At 43.4% G+C, this 17526-nt stretch overlaps 1 protein-coding gene across 3 annotated transcripts in view; it reads right to left on the bottom strand.

The window, feature by feature from the left end:
• Positions 1-14835, bottom strand: part of ARHGAP26 (Rho GTPase activating protein 26) — a 148982-nt gene extending 134147 nt beyond the window's left edge. For all 3 annotated transcript variants that reach the window (XM_053462087.1, XM_053462088.1, XM_053462090.1), the window contains exon 1: positions 14419-14835. In XM_053462087.1, coding sequence (XP_053318062.1) covers positions 14419-14572 — 154 coding nt within the window. In that variant the 5' untranslated portion in view covers positions 14573-14835. The remainder of the gene's footprint in view (positions 1-14418) is intronic.
• Between the last annotated feature and the right edge of the window lie 2691 nt (positions 14836-17526).

The following is a 17526-nucleotide window of genomic DNA, read 5'->3' as shown; positions in this document are numbered from 1 at the left end:
GATATTCTCCCGGGAGATAAAAATGTATGACTTTAATGTATTTGTACTTTAAAAATGCTCAAGGAGTTCCAATAAATTGATAATTACATACTTGTTTTAGATAACTAGGCTGCAAAGAAAATGAGCCATATGGATGAAGGGGGCGGAAAACAGAGATATCATGTTACTCTATTTATTGCAAATCTTAAAACGATCAATTAATTACCGTGCCATACTCGCTGCACACCCACCAAAACAGCACATTAGCATAAATTGTAACTTCAGAACGAGAAATGCCAGAAATATTTAACACGATGCACACTTCTGATCCTCCCCACCACCCGTAACACCCCCCCCACCCCCATCAGAGGTGACGGTGGAATCATGACAGCCATGAGATAAAGGCTTTTTGTGTTAAACATTCACTGGTCTTTAACGTGTGCCCATATCTACAACCTATCAATCTGCCTTTATTTTGGTTTTGACACACAAGCAGAAAAAGATTTTTAGGATCCCATGTACAAGTTTTAGCTTGTCCAATGATTCAGTTTGAATTGTATAATATCCCTAAATGTATACACATACAATGAAAAGCATTGAAAACCTAGATTGTAAGTTCCTACAGGAACAGGGCCCTCCATTCCTCTTGCATCTATTTCATTTGCTGTATTGTACTTGTCGTTATCTGTAAAATTTTCATCTTGTACAGCGCTGCGGAATCTGTCAGCGCTTTATAAATAAAATATAATAATAATAAAAAAAATATAGCAATGTTTACAGCTGTAACTGGTTTCAGGTATTAGAGACCAAAGAAAAACTTTAAGGTACTTTCACTACTTGTTATGTCCTGTCTACACATTGTACAGCGCTACGGAATATGATGGCCCTATAGAAAAAAAAATTAGATAGAAATAATAAAATAATAAATAATAATAATAATAAAGAGCTTGTTGGACAGCCCATTACAAAACCATGGCCATTAAAACAAAGTGTTCTCCTGGCATCCCCCAAATCCCGATTCATCCATCAGTTTCCGCTGCTCCAGAGCCCAGTGACTTTACACCACTACAGCCGACGCTTGACATTGCCCATAGTGATCTTTGCTCAGCCATGGAAACCCATTTTATGAAGCTCCTTACAAACAGTGCTTGTGCAGATGTTGCTTCAAGAAGCAGTTTTGAACTGTGTAGCGAGTTATACTATAGAGGACAGGCCCTGCTCTGTGCATGGCTCACTTTGTGGCTGACCTTTTACTCCTACACGGCTTCCACTTGACAATAACAGCACTTACAGTGTACTGGAGCAGATCTGCTACGGAAGACATTTCAAGGACTGGTGGCCAAGGTGGAATCCTAAGACATCATGTTTAAAGTCACTGAGCTCTTCAGAATGGCCCATATAACTGCCAATGTTTGTCTACCGAGATAGGAGCAATAGGTGTGACTGAAACACCAAAACTCAATAATAATTAGGAGAGCTGTAAATTATATATATAAGTACATCTAATCTGCACTGTTCAGAAAATGAAACCACAGTATATTAATATTTCTCCTCAATCTTCACCCACTCACAACACATGCTATTTTTAAAGAGGACAACCTGCCAAGTTCTTAGGATGTGTGAAGTTTCTCCTCCGAGAAGGCCTGAGATGTCCCTTTTCATCCCATAGCCAAAGTGCAAAGATCACATATTTTACCGGATCGGGCCTACAGATGACATTTTGCCAAACGTTGAAGTTCTACTTCACATTACAAGGATATTTTAAACTATAGAATGGTTGTTAAATAGGTCACCTTTATTTAGCAGGTCAATATAAATGGAATCTGTTTGAGGTTAGGGACATTTAGGGGAATTACCTCTTGTCTTTGCTTTTCTGAATGTCCACTGTACTGTTATGATTCTTTTCAATGGATAAAATTATAAAGTCTATTTAAGGGGACACTGCAGCCATCATATTCACATGATCGCCAAGTAGCCTCTTTAAATTTTAATTGGGTCTCCCTTGCAAATGCAATGATGAACGCAGTAGTAAAAGTACCTATTGGTTGGTGGGGCTGAATGGGACAATAAAGCGTCCCCTCGAATGATCCTACGGAACATTCTTTTGTTCCAGTCATTTGTTGTAATACATCTTCTTTCATGATGGACAGGTAAACTCTCACCTGTTGAGCAGCATGAAACATCTGCAAAGGCATGTTCTGTTTTACAAGCATTCAGAATATATAGCAATCCATACAAACCCCTTGCCTGGCTTCTGAAGGTCCTGGAAGACTGCCGATATTTATAGAACGTGTGTTTACCATTAGATTAGAGAGAAGCCGATAACAAAGTGCTTAAAATACCTGGCATGGATACACACAAATACCATTCTGAAGCAAGACACAGGCAGAAGTTATCTTGTGTTTCTTGTCATGGAAACCTCATTCTATATTACCTGATTACAGGTACCCCTCCGGTAGTAAGAAGAAAGGGGGCTCCTAACTCTACCACCAACTTCTACTATTCAGTTACTCAACGCTTTCCATGATCCACAGACCCATGCATCTAAATATCCATACAAGAAATAGTGAGCCCTTCCCATAGATTACACACAAAATGATTGTTTTTTCGGTTTATTAGAATTGCATATAAAATATAAAAAAAACAAATTTAAATGTGTCATACCCTATACACATTTCTAACACTGGTATACAGCTGTCCACAGATATGCATTTCTACCTCCCTGAATTTCACTTATTGTATTTGTGATTTGGGGAAGATATAGTTAGTAGGTCATGTGCGAACATGTCAGGGTAAATCCTTGGTGGATAATTTTAACCCCTTAAAATGGATTGTTTTCAATAGGTTTAGGGACCGCCCATTGTCCTTAAGGGGTTAAACAAAACAAAAAAAAAAAATAATCATCGTGCCTTCCAAACTCGTACACCACCACTGCCTAGACAAGACTTGCGATAAGGGTCCTCTTTAGACTTACTTTACCGTGTACAGAAAATAGATAGGTAATTTAATTATCCTAAAACAAACTGAAAAGGATTTCTTTAATACATTTCTATAAATAAAATCACAAAAAAAGAATCACAACAAGGAGAATATATACAATAAACCTATTATATGGATATGTGTAAAAAAGTGAAAGGTTTCCAACGCTCTTAAAGAAGGAAACATGCTAATAAAGGATGCCAGGACTAGCCATCTGAGACACCGGGCGAATGCCAAGTGGGCTGTTGGCCATCATCACCACATAATCTCCGGTGGCAGATCAGATGCTACAGCGTGCAGCCGGCTATCCCCGGCCACACGCTACACGAGCAGAAAAGAAACTAGCAGCCGGCCGCCCATATGCAGCAGTTGGCCGCACTCACGTCATCAGGTGGCCACCTTAAAGAGTCTGGCACCGACACCAGCTATACCACTTTTTGATTCCTTGGCATTGCTACAAGCACAGTATGGTAAAATCATATGAGCCAGAGCAGAATTCATAGATATAAATGAATTTTTTTTATTTATTTTTTTGCTCATTTGACAAAAAAACAAAAACATATATTATATATGCATGCAATGATTACCTTGACTGCTTAAAAATAAATAAATGTCTTACAAAATACACAGGAGGGGGAAGCACAAGAAGGAAAGCGGTGTCAGGCAAGCACTCAAGTTCCAGGTGAAAATGTCTTGCACAAAAATCTGAAAAAACCCTGAAGGGGGAAATATGTTGAGTTCTTGAATCTTTTTACAATTGTCACGTAGTAAAAAGAAAATGCTGACGAACACAAGTTTTTTTGGTGCAAACAATTTCCAAGACACTACATAGCGTTGGTTTTCAGGGTACTGAAAACCATTTGAATAGCAGAGTGCTGCGTAGAAAAAGGTTCTCTGGAGCAATTTGGATGAAATATAGCAACACATTATTCGCACCAATTATTTCCAACCGATTAAATAAATATTTTGAATGTCTGAACTCTGCCACACCTATCATGATAGAAAAATCACTGCCTCACCCTTGTGCGTCCAAAGTATTAATCTGGACCAGCTGAACGGTGACCTCAGAACCTGGAAATGAAATAATAAACGTTGCATGCGAGTTGCTGGGGGGGGGGGATCTCAAGGTAACAAATACAATTATGTTTTATAAACACCTCCGAATCTAGCTGAAAGCGTTTCACATTTGAAAACACAGGAAATGTGTTGTTCTACAAATATATGGTTGACTTGGAAACTGGACAAAATAATGAGGGGTTCCAGTGAAGTAGAATCCTGGAGCTGATTCTACATATTCTGTATAATATTATATATATATATATATATATATATACCGTATTTGCTCGATTATAAGACGACCCTGATTATAAGACGACCCCCCAAAATCTGAATATTAACTTAGGAAAAAAAGAAAAAGCCTGAATATAAGACGACCCTAAAGGAAAAAAGTTTTACCAGTAAATGTTAATTCATGTAAACTATTTTTTTTAATAAAAGCTATGATTGAGAAAAATATTTTTTTTGTTTTTATTTCCTTGTATTTTCCAACCTGCCCCCAGTTACGCACATCTGCCCCCAGGCTTGCCACACCAATATGGCACTGTGGCCCATGATATGCCTTTTAACCCTCTATATGCCACTGTGCCCCATGGTATGCCTTTTGACCCCCTATGTGCCACTCTGCCTCCAGAAATGCCTTATACCCCTATATCCCATTCTGGCATTTAGGGGGTTAAAATGCATATTATGGGGCAGAGTGGCATATAGGGAGGTATAAGGCATTCCAGGAGGCAGAGTGGCATTAAGGGAGTTAAAAGGCATTATATAGAGCACTCTGCCTCCAGAAATGCCTTATACCCCTATATGCCACTCTGGCATTTAGGGGGTTAAAAGGCATATTATGGGGCAGAGTGGCATATAGGGAGGTATAAGGCATTTCAGGAGGCAGAGTGCTCTATTAAATGCCCCCTTAACGCCACTCTGCCTCCTGAAATGCCTTATACCTCCCTATATGCCACTCTGCCCCATAATATGCCTTTTAACCCCCTAAGTGCCAGAGTGGCATATAGGGGTGTAAGGCATTCCAGAAATGCCCTACACACACACACACACACACACACACTTACTTACTTACTTACCGGTGCTTCCAATTTCCTGGTGTATTGCCGGGGCAGCGGGTTGACGTCTCATTCCGCGGCAGCCGGGAGGAGGTGGAGTTGGCAGCGGGGGTTTGTATGCGTCCGTCGCAAATACCTTCCCCGGCTGTCAGCGATCAGGAACTCTGGAACTCTGATCTCTGACAGTCGGGGAAGGTATTTGCGACGGACGCATACAAACCCCCGCTGCCAACTTCACCTCCGGAAGCACCGGTAAGTGCGTGCGTGCGTGCGTGCGGGGGGGGGGCGACGATAGGAGGATCCAGGTCCCCTGCAGCGGTGCGGGGGATCTGGATCTTAGTCTCCTAATCAGACCTCTATTTGAGGTCTGATTAGAAGACGACCCCGATTATAAGACGAGGGGTATTTTTCAGAGCATTTGCTCTGAAAAAAACCTCGTCTTATAATCGAGCAAATACGGTATATATATATATATATATATATATAATAGAAAAATATTAAATCCTCCAATCTTCAAAACAAATAAAAATGCTCAAGATGCTTTCCATCCATAGCTACCCATAGTGTTTATTGGGACCTTTGACAGCTTGGCATGTCACGCTTCCACCCATGTGGGACACGGAGACATTTCTATTTCCATCAGTTTCTCACACTGATCAGCAACACCATTCCCCTTTATTGAGATCCTTGTTCACTCAACAACAAAAGATTCTCAACGCTACACTTTCAAGATGTGGGGTGACTTGCCCTTTAATTAACGTCAAAGTTGCAGGCAACTCTATGTCAAGAGGATTTCATTTCTCCTACCTCAAACGAAATTCCGTTTCACTGGAAACTGGTGTTAAAAAGGAGGTTTGTCTTAGCTGTGAAGAGGTACAACTAGAATAACAAGATTTTTTATGTAAAATGTTTTTGGCTAAAGGCCACTCATAGCAGCCCCATCACTTACACGGTTTAGATTTCACAACTCTACGTCCAGAGCGGATCCTCCACCGTTAAGAAACAAGCTCCCACATGTTGTAACAGGATAGCACAGTTCCTCAATTCAAGCAACCTTCAGATCTCAGCAACAGTTACAGCACCTTCATGCTTTATGTTTGATCACAAGAAGGGGTTACCAAGAATTTTGCCAAAGCAAGTAAACAACCAAGTAAAAACACACACACAGGTCCTGACGACCAAGGAGAGGAAATCTCCCTCAACGTATCACTGGTGCAGGAAAGGAGTTCCTTGGAGTCAAGTTGGAGATTAGTCCAACATAATTTTTGACAGGTAAGGCAAATACAAGAGCTCCATATATTTTTTCTTCTTTTGTTTTATTTATTTGCAAGTTTTAGCAGTAGTTGACTTTTTTCTAGTGGTACAGCAGTTTTACACCTGAAGAAGGGATTACTCAGATCATCTTGACCCTACAGCTGACTCTATGGATACATCAGCCTGCTAAGAAAACATCTCAAATGTCCAGAGACACCATCCACATCCAGAAAAACAGGTCCAAGTGAACTCTCATCTGTAGAAAAGGATTGGCTGTCATTTGGCTCCACAACTTTCTTTTAGAACAAGTTTATTTGGAGAATCATTTCACTGCCCAATGATAGATCTGTACCTTAAATTAAAATCAAGTAGAATCTTTCATGAAGGCAACATATCAGAAGTGAGACTACTACAGAGATCATGCTGGTGACTTTAACCAAGCAGGTGTCTCGCCCTCACAGATAATGTTGTGTCTGTGACTTTAAACAGATTAACCAGAAGATTGCTATGAACATGCATTAGGACACAAAGCTCCGACACGCGAAGAAGAAAACACAAAACGTCAGATTGAACAGTGATCTTAATATAAAGTGATAGATGCGCACAGGGTAGGTAGTAATGGTTTTAAAAGGAAAGTAGACATGTTGAAAGTATATGCATAATTTAGCAGAAAACTGCATTTAACTTGAACATGCTTTTCCAGTTCACTAGAATCTTTTAAGACTATTTTCAGAACATTAACCTATTTTAACCCTTAATGACAAAGCCCGCTCAAAATGCATTGTTTTCAATGGGTTTAGGGATCGCCCATTGTCCTTAAGGGTTAAGAAATGGTGCTCTCATTAAGCCTTTACGTTCACAAATTGCACACAATATCCCATAAAGCAATGTTGAAAACAAGTACAAAACAAAAAATGCAGATTTCAGAAAACTGGTGGTCTACCTATGGTCAACAGGGTGTTGTCATGTATACGGAAGACCCTCCCTAGTGAATACATGGCACACAAGCAGCGCCTGAAATGTAAGTATGACTACAGTTACAGACGCACATCCAGAAACCCTCCAGGACTGCACCAGAGGCTACGGGCGCCATGTCTTATTACCCAACACCCAAGAGCCTACAGGTTGTGAGGGTGGCTTTTGAATATGCTTACTCCCTTTCGAGTGCCACCCACACCACCCCAGCTTCCCGATGCCAGAAAAAGGAAGTTCCACGGTATACAACATACAGAAGGATACATAATTCTAAAACAATTTTTCTATAATAATCTTTCAAAATACTATATATCAATCACTTTGTTGCCAGAATGAAAGACAATTCACAACATAAAACCATTAACTATGGTGCTAGCAAGAGCATACCAAAATGTGATGGATGAGATATGGACCCAAAAAACATCTTACAGAGCTATGTGAAGACTAAATAAAATGATGTCTAAGCCTACCCCCCCCCCCCAAGATCCAATGTATATGCTCTGGTCAGCTATAGATAACTACATACATTGTGAAGCATATAAGGTGTAGGGCTGCAACTAACGATTATTTTAATAATCGATTAATCGGCCGATTATTTTTTCGATTAATCGATTAATCGGATAAAAAAAAACAATATGCAAATTTTTCGTTTATTTAAAAGAATTTAATGAACTGGATGTTAAAAAACAACTTAAAATTTACATTAACATTCTTATTTTGTTATGATGTAATAAAAAACAATATTTTCAAAGTACAAGAACCCAAACACAATATTTATGAAACAAAATAACCCCAAACATTCTGAAAAGAGGTGGACTATTACTGTTCAAGAAACTTTGCCCCAGCACTTTGCACTTTGCACCCAGCACTTTGCACCCAGCACTTTGCACCCAGCACTTTGCACCCAGCCCTGGCACTTTGCACCCAGCACTTTGCACCCAGCACTTTGCCCCAGCCCTGGCACTTTGCATCCAGCACTTTGCACCCAGCATTCAGCACTTTGCACCAGCACTTTGCACCCAGCCCTGGCACTTTGCACCCAGCCCTGGCACTTTGCACCCAGCACTTTGCACTGTGCCCCTGCACCCAGTCTCTAACTCTGCCCTGCACCCAGCCCTGCCCCCACATTCTGCCCTGCCCCCACACTCACACTCTGCCCTGCACCCACTCTGCCCTGCACCCACACTCACACCCTGCCCTGCATCCCCACCCCCACTCTGCCCTGCACCCAGTCTCCCACTCTGCTCTGCACCCACACTCACACCCTGCATCCCCACCCCCACTCTGCCCTGCACCCAGTCTCCTGCCCTGCACCCCCCACCCCCACTCTGCCCTGCACCCCCACCCCCACTCTGCCCTGCACCCCCACCCCCACTCTGCCCTGCACCCACACTCACGAACCGCTCTGTGCGAATGGAGCCACTCGCACAGAGCGAACCGCTCTGTGCGAATGGAGCCACTCGCACAGAGCGAACCGCTCTGTGCGAATGGAGCCACTCGCACAGAGCGAACCGCTCTGTGCGAATGGAGCCACTCGCACAGAGCGAACCGCTCTGTGCGAATGGAGCCACTCGCACAGAGCGAACCGCTCTGTGCGAATGGAGCCACTCGCACAGAGCGAACCGCTCTGTGCGAGTGGAGCCACTCGCACAGAGCGAACCGCTCTGTGCGAGTGGCTCCATTCGCACAGAGCGATTCGCTCTGTGCGAGTGGCTCTGTGCGATCCGTGCACATAGACATGAAGAATACTTACCTCCGGAACGCGTCACATCCGTCACGTAGCTAAAAGAAGGCGGAGACTGCAGAGCGTGTAGCAGAAGCGGGGAACGCTCGCGGAGGTAAGTAAAAGGAGCCGAGTGCTCCAACAACGAATTGATCACTCGATTAATCGATAACGGAAATCGTTATCGATGATTTCCGTTATCGATTATTATCGATTTTATCGATTCGTTGTTTCAGCTCTAATAAGGTGCTTTAGATATTACCATAATATCTTATAGAAATCTGATTACCCATACAAGGACTCCTGATTGGGGGGGTAATTAAACAAAAACAAAATAATTCAGGAAAAAGGCAGTTCTGTGTGACAGATTTCCTCTCCATAGGAACAGAATCTTAGATAATACGCAGCAGCATCCCAAACTCCTCATTTTTTAGACATTCAAAGAGACAGGAAACATCTGCGAGGTTTTGCTCTCGCATTGTATTGACAGTTGCATAGTAGCTGCACCCAGTGGCGTTTTCCACCCACCCAATACTCCATCCCCATGAGTGGTTTTATTGACGCCGCAGCAGGAACTTCAATGCACCTGGCGTGTTCCGACAGTAGGATGCAGACGAACAACGGTACTCATTGTCAGCAGCTTCATAAACCATCTTCTAAAATGATCTGCCCGTCCCAGACACCACCTCCAGCTGGCCACTGAGGATCCAATATTTTACAGTTTTCTAACAAAACAGTAGATTTTTGGATTCCCCTCTTACTCTACTTTTGTTGGCTGCATTTGCTTCACTTCCCTTTTTCTGGTCTCCACGCTGATGGGGTGGGGTGGGCAATTGTGACATTGTACACTATGCTATGTCACGTTTTCTGTCTTCTTGTAGATAATGATGCTGAAAAAGAGGTTTTCTGCCTGGCTAACAGATACAAGTGAACCCTAAGTAACAGATATATATTAAAAATGTATGGGATGTAGCAAAAATTTAAGTTCTGTTTATGGGAAGGAAGTCACTGAGATGTGGCACATGTAAGTACTTTCTATAAACACAAGAAATGCATTTTATAATTAGAAGAAACAAAATATTTTATTAATAATGATAAAGTCTGAGTGTTAATAGCAGATAAACAGGACAAGTATATTATCAAAAGCCCCCCCAAGACGTAAAGTTTAATCATTGCCAACAGACCTCTATATGGCCAGTTACTTAAATGTTAAGATTGCTCTTATACGAAAATGTACCCCTTATAGCCGGCTGCTCCTACAAACTATCCATTCAACCCTTTTGGTTCCTATATCAAATCTTACCTCCTGCGATTTGAGTTTTCATTTCCTCCGCCTGCAGAATATCTTGGAGACGTGTGGCTTTACACCTGCTCTCTCCTTGATTAGCTTGTCTCTTATTAAAATGTAATTATTATACAGCGCAGATCCAGAGTCAACACCGAAATTATAATAAAAAAAATACGGTTTTATTAAAAGGCACGTAATACACAAGTATGTGCCGGAAGCTGTAATGGCATGGAATGGAATGGCAACCACAAAGTACCCCGTAAAAACCAGATCGTTTCAGGACCTCCTGGGAAGATAAATACGGCTGTATCTTTAAGACCAAAGTTTACAGAGAAGGAACCTCCAGTCACGCGTGATGGAAAGTCGTGTTGGTTACATTAGGATAAGAATAGAAAAGCTCCAAGGGTTCTTCTGTTTAAAAACAAAACACCAAAGAACGTACAATTCTAGCTTGTATTTATTTACTAGGAGCCAACAAAGTATCTCCCAGAATAAACAATATAGTCAATACTCCAAAAAATAAATAAATAAATAAATAAAAAGAAACGACCAAACCAGGACCAAGCAGGACCATCAGAACTGGACAAGGCCCAGCTCTCAGAAGGTCACCGATGCCCGCGCATACACAACATACTGGCCAGATATGATTTCGGTATGATCTTCACAGGAAATTCATTCTTCTGTCTCACAAAATAAGAGGGATCCCCATCTTTAGGATTCTGGGCATTAAAGTGCATATGATGGCTAGAGACTCCCTTTAGCCAAGCTGTTAGAACATTCTACAGAAGGCAATGTGGTTGATGGCTTCTTCTTTATTTTGGGAAATGCATACATCAACAATGAATGACAGACCAAGTATTATCTGTGATTATTATGCTAGATCTCACAGCTCAGGAGGCTTAATCCTTGCTATAATAACGTTAATTGGCATTGAGGCAAAATCCAACCTATTAGCAAAATCCAGGTATAAGACAAAGCTAAGAAGCACCATTAAAAGGTACACTAGAGCCCTCTTATGCAAACTAACGCATGCGATATCCGAGTGGTAGCTTTAGTTGCCTTTATTACTTAGAAAAATGTTCTGAATGTTTGGTTAAAAGGCACTCCCCACCTCCTAATAATTTCACTAAAGATCAGTATTTAGAGGAAGCCGTAGAAGAAGCCGTTCCAAAGGCCTAGCCTTTTTCCCCCCAAAACACAAACTGTTGTCCCAAGAATAACTTTTAGTTTTCGGGTATTGATGAAGGAGGAGTCTCCGACAGGTAGCTTGCAGGCTTCAGTACTGAGCGCCGGGAGTTGTATCCTGGAGCTCGGCATCGATCGCCAGCACACAGAGCTAGGGAGCAATGAAGCAGAGGTCTCCTTGATCTCCCCAACTGGGCCTGCAACGGCGTCTCCCCGGTTAGGCCACCCCCAGCCGCAATGCACCCCTTGCACACCCACAACCGAGGGGCAAGCTCCCAAATCCGAGGACTGTGCCAGGAAAAAGGGAATATGAATATTGAATATGTTATAGTAGCTTATTTATAATAAAAATATATATATATATGATGACCGAGCAACAATCTCCCCCCCCCAACAAATTTATCTCATATTAGTTTTGGATAATTGGACAGCGGGTATGTATTAAACATACGAGGCTGTATGTAAAGTTATCCGGTGACCTTAGCCCGTGATTTTACATGCATGTTACACATACGTGTGCGTTACAGACGGGATTTTACGGCAAACCTTAATCCCCTTAACGTGACGGTAGCAGCCTTTGAAGTTTAGGAGACCAGGCCTTATTAACATACCTGAGGTGCGCTACTGGGGCCTGGATGACTTGCACTCCTGACATCCTTAACGAGTTAATTAACGTGTATTAACAGAAACCAAACGGTAATATTTAACGGTTCTTTGAAAGAGGATGTTACGCCGTACCCGGCCTATTAAGCAATGAATCCAGAACTCGGAGACTGAGGTATAGAATAACATGTCACGCTCGGCAGCTCTGGGGCTGATTCATCATGCAGCAAGTTATTTTAAGCATTCTGATAAAGCCGCCCTACACAACGGCTCCATTATCTGGGATGCAAGAAGATGTCAGAACGCCCATACGCCCCAATACCCGCGATTATTTTACTCACTGCGGCAGGTACAACCACTTAAACACCGATGCTGACAACTGCGCATGTCACGGCTCTCAGTATAATATACTGGACATCTGGCAAACCGGGCAAGTGACCGGGATCCGCCACGCCAGCAGCAGATCTGGGCCATTAGCAAACAGCCATTGGATGGATGTGCCCCACTTAACGCTAAGCAAGCATAAAGATGTAGCGCGCAGCCGCGCATATCCAGATGTCGGCTGCACCTACGCCATCAGACGGTTGCTGGCCTTAAAGCACCAGAGCAGGCTCAGCGTTGCCAGTCCGGCCCTGCCATCTGTAACTTATGCTTTCAGCCAATCCATAGAATAGAAGATGGCAGAAAAGCACTCAAACTTAATTTAATGGCTATACTTTTTGCACATTCCCGCAGGGGTCTGATCGCCCCCCCCCCTTGGGAACATCACATGATCCGGTGCTGGAGCAGGCTCCAGGGCATCACCATACCCGAGAACTGTCTGGGTCGCAGGGGCAGCGTCGAGGCACGCCCACACCCCGCCCACTTTCCTTCCTGCCATTTTCAATTGTGTGTTTGACATTGGCACCACCCACAATATCAGCAGACCACCCACAGACATCAGTAGGACCGCCCACCTGCATCCCAAAGTGGAATGTAGGGTATAGTGGATGGATTGTAACCTTACATAGGGAGGATTAAAGTTATTGGGGCGGAATAACAGTGGAAACACATAGAATGTTCCCATGGTATACAAATTATGCGAGTAAAACTCTGTGCTCTGTATTTCTCTTTAAAACCGTGGAACAAAAAGCCACGTTTCTCAAAAAAGTAAGATTGGATTATTTTGGACACTTAAGGCCACCTTTGAGTTGCAGCAAAAATTCAAGGTGCAATGACATCTCAAAATAGATGTAACCAGAGGGAGGTGTGCATTGCAAATGTTCAGAACTGTGATGAATGCTTTAGAATAATACATAAACAGATCAGCCTCCCAGCAGAGGTGGTAGAGGCTTACACTGTGGGGGAATTTAACCCGTGCATGGGATTGGCATAAAGCTATCCTGAATCTAAGACAAGACCAACGGCCGCTTAAAGGTCTGAAGCTTAACATGAAAATTGACTGAAACAAATTTGCAAAAGGAGATAACAGCTTGGTTTTGGAAAACTGGATAATCACGGTGAGTTTGATTAATTCTGGTACTTTGATTTGTATTACGACAATGCTAACATAAAACAAACAAACATTTTTTTGGAAGATCAGGGGCAGTTTAATGTGAGAGGGTTATTTTGGATCCTGCACAGGATCGGGAGGAAAAGCAGCCCAGTTAGCAACTGGGATACCCACTAAAACCAGTTATCCTCCCTGCTGTAATGTGGAAGGAAGGCTGTGGAATGTTATTTTGTGATCGGATTTAACCCCGTCCACTTGCGCCCCATACCAAGCATCAGGCCAGCCTGGCGTTAAAGGTTGAGGTCACAAGCTATAGCAGTATCCCTGGTGCAACATCTGTTATCAGAGAAGTGCCTCGTAAAGGAGTGTGTAACTGCCTGGATGCCAGTGGGCTGCGTGGCTGGCCCGGCGAGGGACAAGTAGGCATCTCAAGAACTGCTGCAGCAGCTGATGTGCTACAGGTTGTCTTAAGGGTAGGTTAAAGAGGAGCAGGGGGCAAGATAACAGAGCAACTCTCAAAAGGCTCTGAAGCCACAGATGTGTCTCAGGGTTCTGAAGAATGAGTAGAAGGTGACAGCTCCATGGAGGTTCTGCAGCAGCTCCTGCTTTGGACAGGTGTGTGTCAATGGAAGCATCACACCTATAACCAGCACTGCTGATCTGCCCCCCTGCCTAACCCTGACTCAGGACCAGCACTGCCGATCTGCCCCCTGCCTAACCCTGACTCAGGACCAGCACTGCCGATCTGCCCCCCTGCCTAACCCTGACTCAGGACCACACTGCAGGCACCTCACCAGTTACACCCCTCCACACACACACTTACTTTTATGGGCTGCAACCAGCGACTTCCCATCCTTGATGAGCTCCTTAATGAACTTGTTGGTCTTCTCCAGCTCACTTTCGTGCGATTTCAGCCTATCCCTAAACTGCGGGCTGTCCAGATAGCAATCGCTGAACTCCAGAGGAGGTAATCCCATGTCGGACGATAAAATAAATAAAACCCCCGAATAAAATCTGCAATTAAAACGATGCGCCAATAATCCTATGCATTTAAACGCAGTGGCGGCGGCGGCATCCCAGGAGAGCAGAGGATCTGGGGTGTGCTTATGCACTTTCCCCACCGCGCACTGCTAAGGCTTGTGCAGTCATTGATTGCAGCGCTGGGAGGAGCAGTGAGCTCACCGGGCAGGCACAGAGCTGTGATGACGTCACTCCGGGGCTGTGATGGCATCCGGCTCTCCGGTCTCGCGCGCGGGGAAGGAAATGAGCAGTAGAAAGGGGGGGTCTCAGATAAGGGCCTGTGATCTCACGGCCGCTGCCTCCCACGGAGCCCGGTCACCGCCCACACCTCCTACCCAGAGCTCTGACAGCTCCCGCCCAGCTCGCCAACCACCCGGCGCAATTAACCCCTAGAGGGGCGCGTCAATGGGAGAGCTGCGATTTTTAACTCTCTCTCTTCACGCAGAGTAAGCTGGCTCTGTATAACGCACAGAGGAGACTCTGAAGAAATCTCACTCACTTAACTATACATTATCCAGGGCCAGCCCAGCTCTTCCTGGAGCTGAAGCTCACTGGGGTTGGACTCCCATAAAGTAAAGCGAAGTCTGAAACACAGCTCTCCATTTACTGAATAGAGCGCAAAGAGTTAATCAAGATACTTTGCCTCCTATCCCATGTGGCACCCATTCCCACTTACACTCACAGATGTGGAGTAATCACCATGGAAACCACACGACGGCACCACTGCTCGCATTCCATCACAGAGCATATCTCGCTTCTACTTTAATTAAATATATAAAAACGATTAATAACACGACTGGATTTGTTTTACAGAAATTGCAACGTCTCGGCTAGAAGGGCGAGTATTTGTTGCAGATTAGTAATTGATGTCAAACCGATCCTTAACTTTGTTGCCATGGTGGTTGTAAAGCTGGCGCGTTCACTTAAGTGTTTGTTTAGCAAAATATTTATGAAAGATAATTGGAATATGTTTACTCGTTAAGAAAAGACAGCCTCCAAGTCCTCTTGATATACAAGAGGTTACCTGAAGATGCCAATAATGCAATCGGCTGCTGATTAACAATGTAATTATGGATTACTCTCCCGTATTCCTTTATCTCACCTTTCCTAGTCCCTCTCCTGTGGCTGGTCTATCCCTAACACTTTTACCTATTGTGTAATACACCCCAAATCCCTCTAGATTGTAAAATCGTTTGAGCAGGGCCCTCCTCACCTGTTGTCTCTGTTAGTCAATTTGTTATGTTACATACATGTTATGTCCTGTCTACCCATTGTACAGCGCTATGGAATTTGATGGCACTATATAAAACAATAATAATAATTACCAAGTGTGCTATTTGGGGGCAAACTTGGATCAGCAGCACCTGATCTGCGTCTGGAGCAGCACCTGATCTGCGTCTGGAGCAGCACCAATGAGTATGGGGCACCAATGGCTGTGCCAGATGGCCCGTTTCTCATCTATTTAACTGCTCGGTGTCTAAATCATAGTGCAGAAGTAAACATCCTTCTCCAGGCACCTGATTCTACATCATTTTCCATCCTCACCTAGAGGCATTGCTTCTTCAGCATCATTGTGGAAGTGTATCCTTCCTCTGACCTGTAAGGTACCGGCAGCAGGATCCTTACCTTTTCATTCCAGGATGTCAAAACATGCAACTCTTTTGCCTGCCATGGCTGCCTATCGCACAGTACTGCAGAATATGTTCACTCTCAAAAAAAAAAAAGATTTGCGGTCTAAAAAGAGATCAATGAGCGTTCTGCATTCGATGTGTGTGAAGGGTACGCTGTACATACCGCCGGGCAATATTTGTCAGCCTGACCTGTGGTACGTAGCATTCATAGGTGTCAGGTTTTAAATGGCTGAGAAGGAGTTAATCAGGATAACAAAGTCTTATAATAGGTAGAGATATTTAGTTCAAAAGTAGGCAGACATGATGTAGTGGGACATGTAAACGCACCATGTCACTTAGCAACGTGTTGTGGGTTTATGCAGGGACAGACTTAGTGGCCCCTGGCACTTTCAGGCCAGCGGCCACCACAGTTACATAAGTGCAGCTGCTAAATGGATTGTGTTTTTATACCGTGTGTCTGCGCATATCGAGCAGCACCAGCTCTGCCGCTGGATAGGCAATATTGGTAAGTATAAAGGCCCTATAAGTCAGTTTGCCCAGAGTGCCATCCAGGGGTTAATGTGTTGAATCTGGGCCTGTCAACCTCACAAAGTTGATTTCACTTTCAATTTTCAACTTTTTGCTATTTATACACTTAACATTTTTTGACCTAGTTTCTTTTTCAGCAAATTTTCCTTTTTAACCTAATTTCTTCTTTGGAGCCTCTGGTGTACGTTTTCTATTTCGGAATAACACATACATTTGTCTATTTAAATACATAAGTAAAAATAAAACACTTTTTTTGAAAATACTGATTACCACCATACCTGGGAACCTGCTGGATATATCTTTCCAGAGCCCTCCCAAAGGTGGTGGCTTTGCATGGGGTGGGATTAGCCAAGTGAGGGGTTGGAGTTAACCCCAAACACATTAAACTTGCTTGGGGTAGGTGGGGAGCAGGGTTCCCAAAACCCAACCATGATGCAGAGATTTATCGCTTTTTGCCAGCGAGTTACAGAATTCCACAAGGAGAGAGTCCAACCTATGATAGTCACACATGTAAATTTTTATGGACATTATGGGACTAGGCATATGAGCCAAGTATTATCCTTATTATATCCCCATCCTACAGCCCAGCCATGGTAATTCCACACCTGCTATGTAATTGCACAGCTCAGCAATGCAAATTTCCCATGGATTAAATAGGGCGACCTGAGGACCTGCTGCTTAGTAGAAAAGCCACGGGCACCTGTAACTGGAGGTTTATAGCAGACATTATCTATTGCAAACTCCATCAGCGG

This window comes from Spea bombifrons, chromosome 4 (assembly GCF_027358695.1).
Source record: "Spea bombifrons isolate aSpeBom1 chromosome 4, aSpeBom1.2.pri, whole genome shotgun sequence".
In the NCBI taxonomy this organism is placed as follows: domain Eukaryota; kingdom Metazoa; phylum Chordata; class Amphibia; order Anura; family Pelobatidae; genus Spea; species Spea bombifrons.
This window is presented reverse-complemented; position numbering and strand designations above follow the sequence as displayed.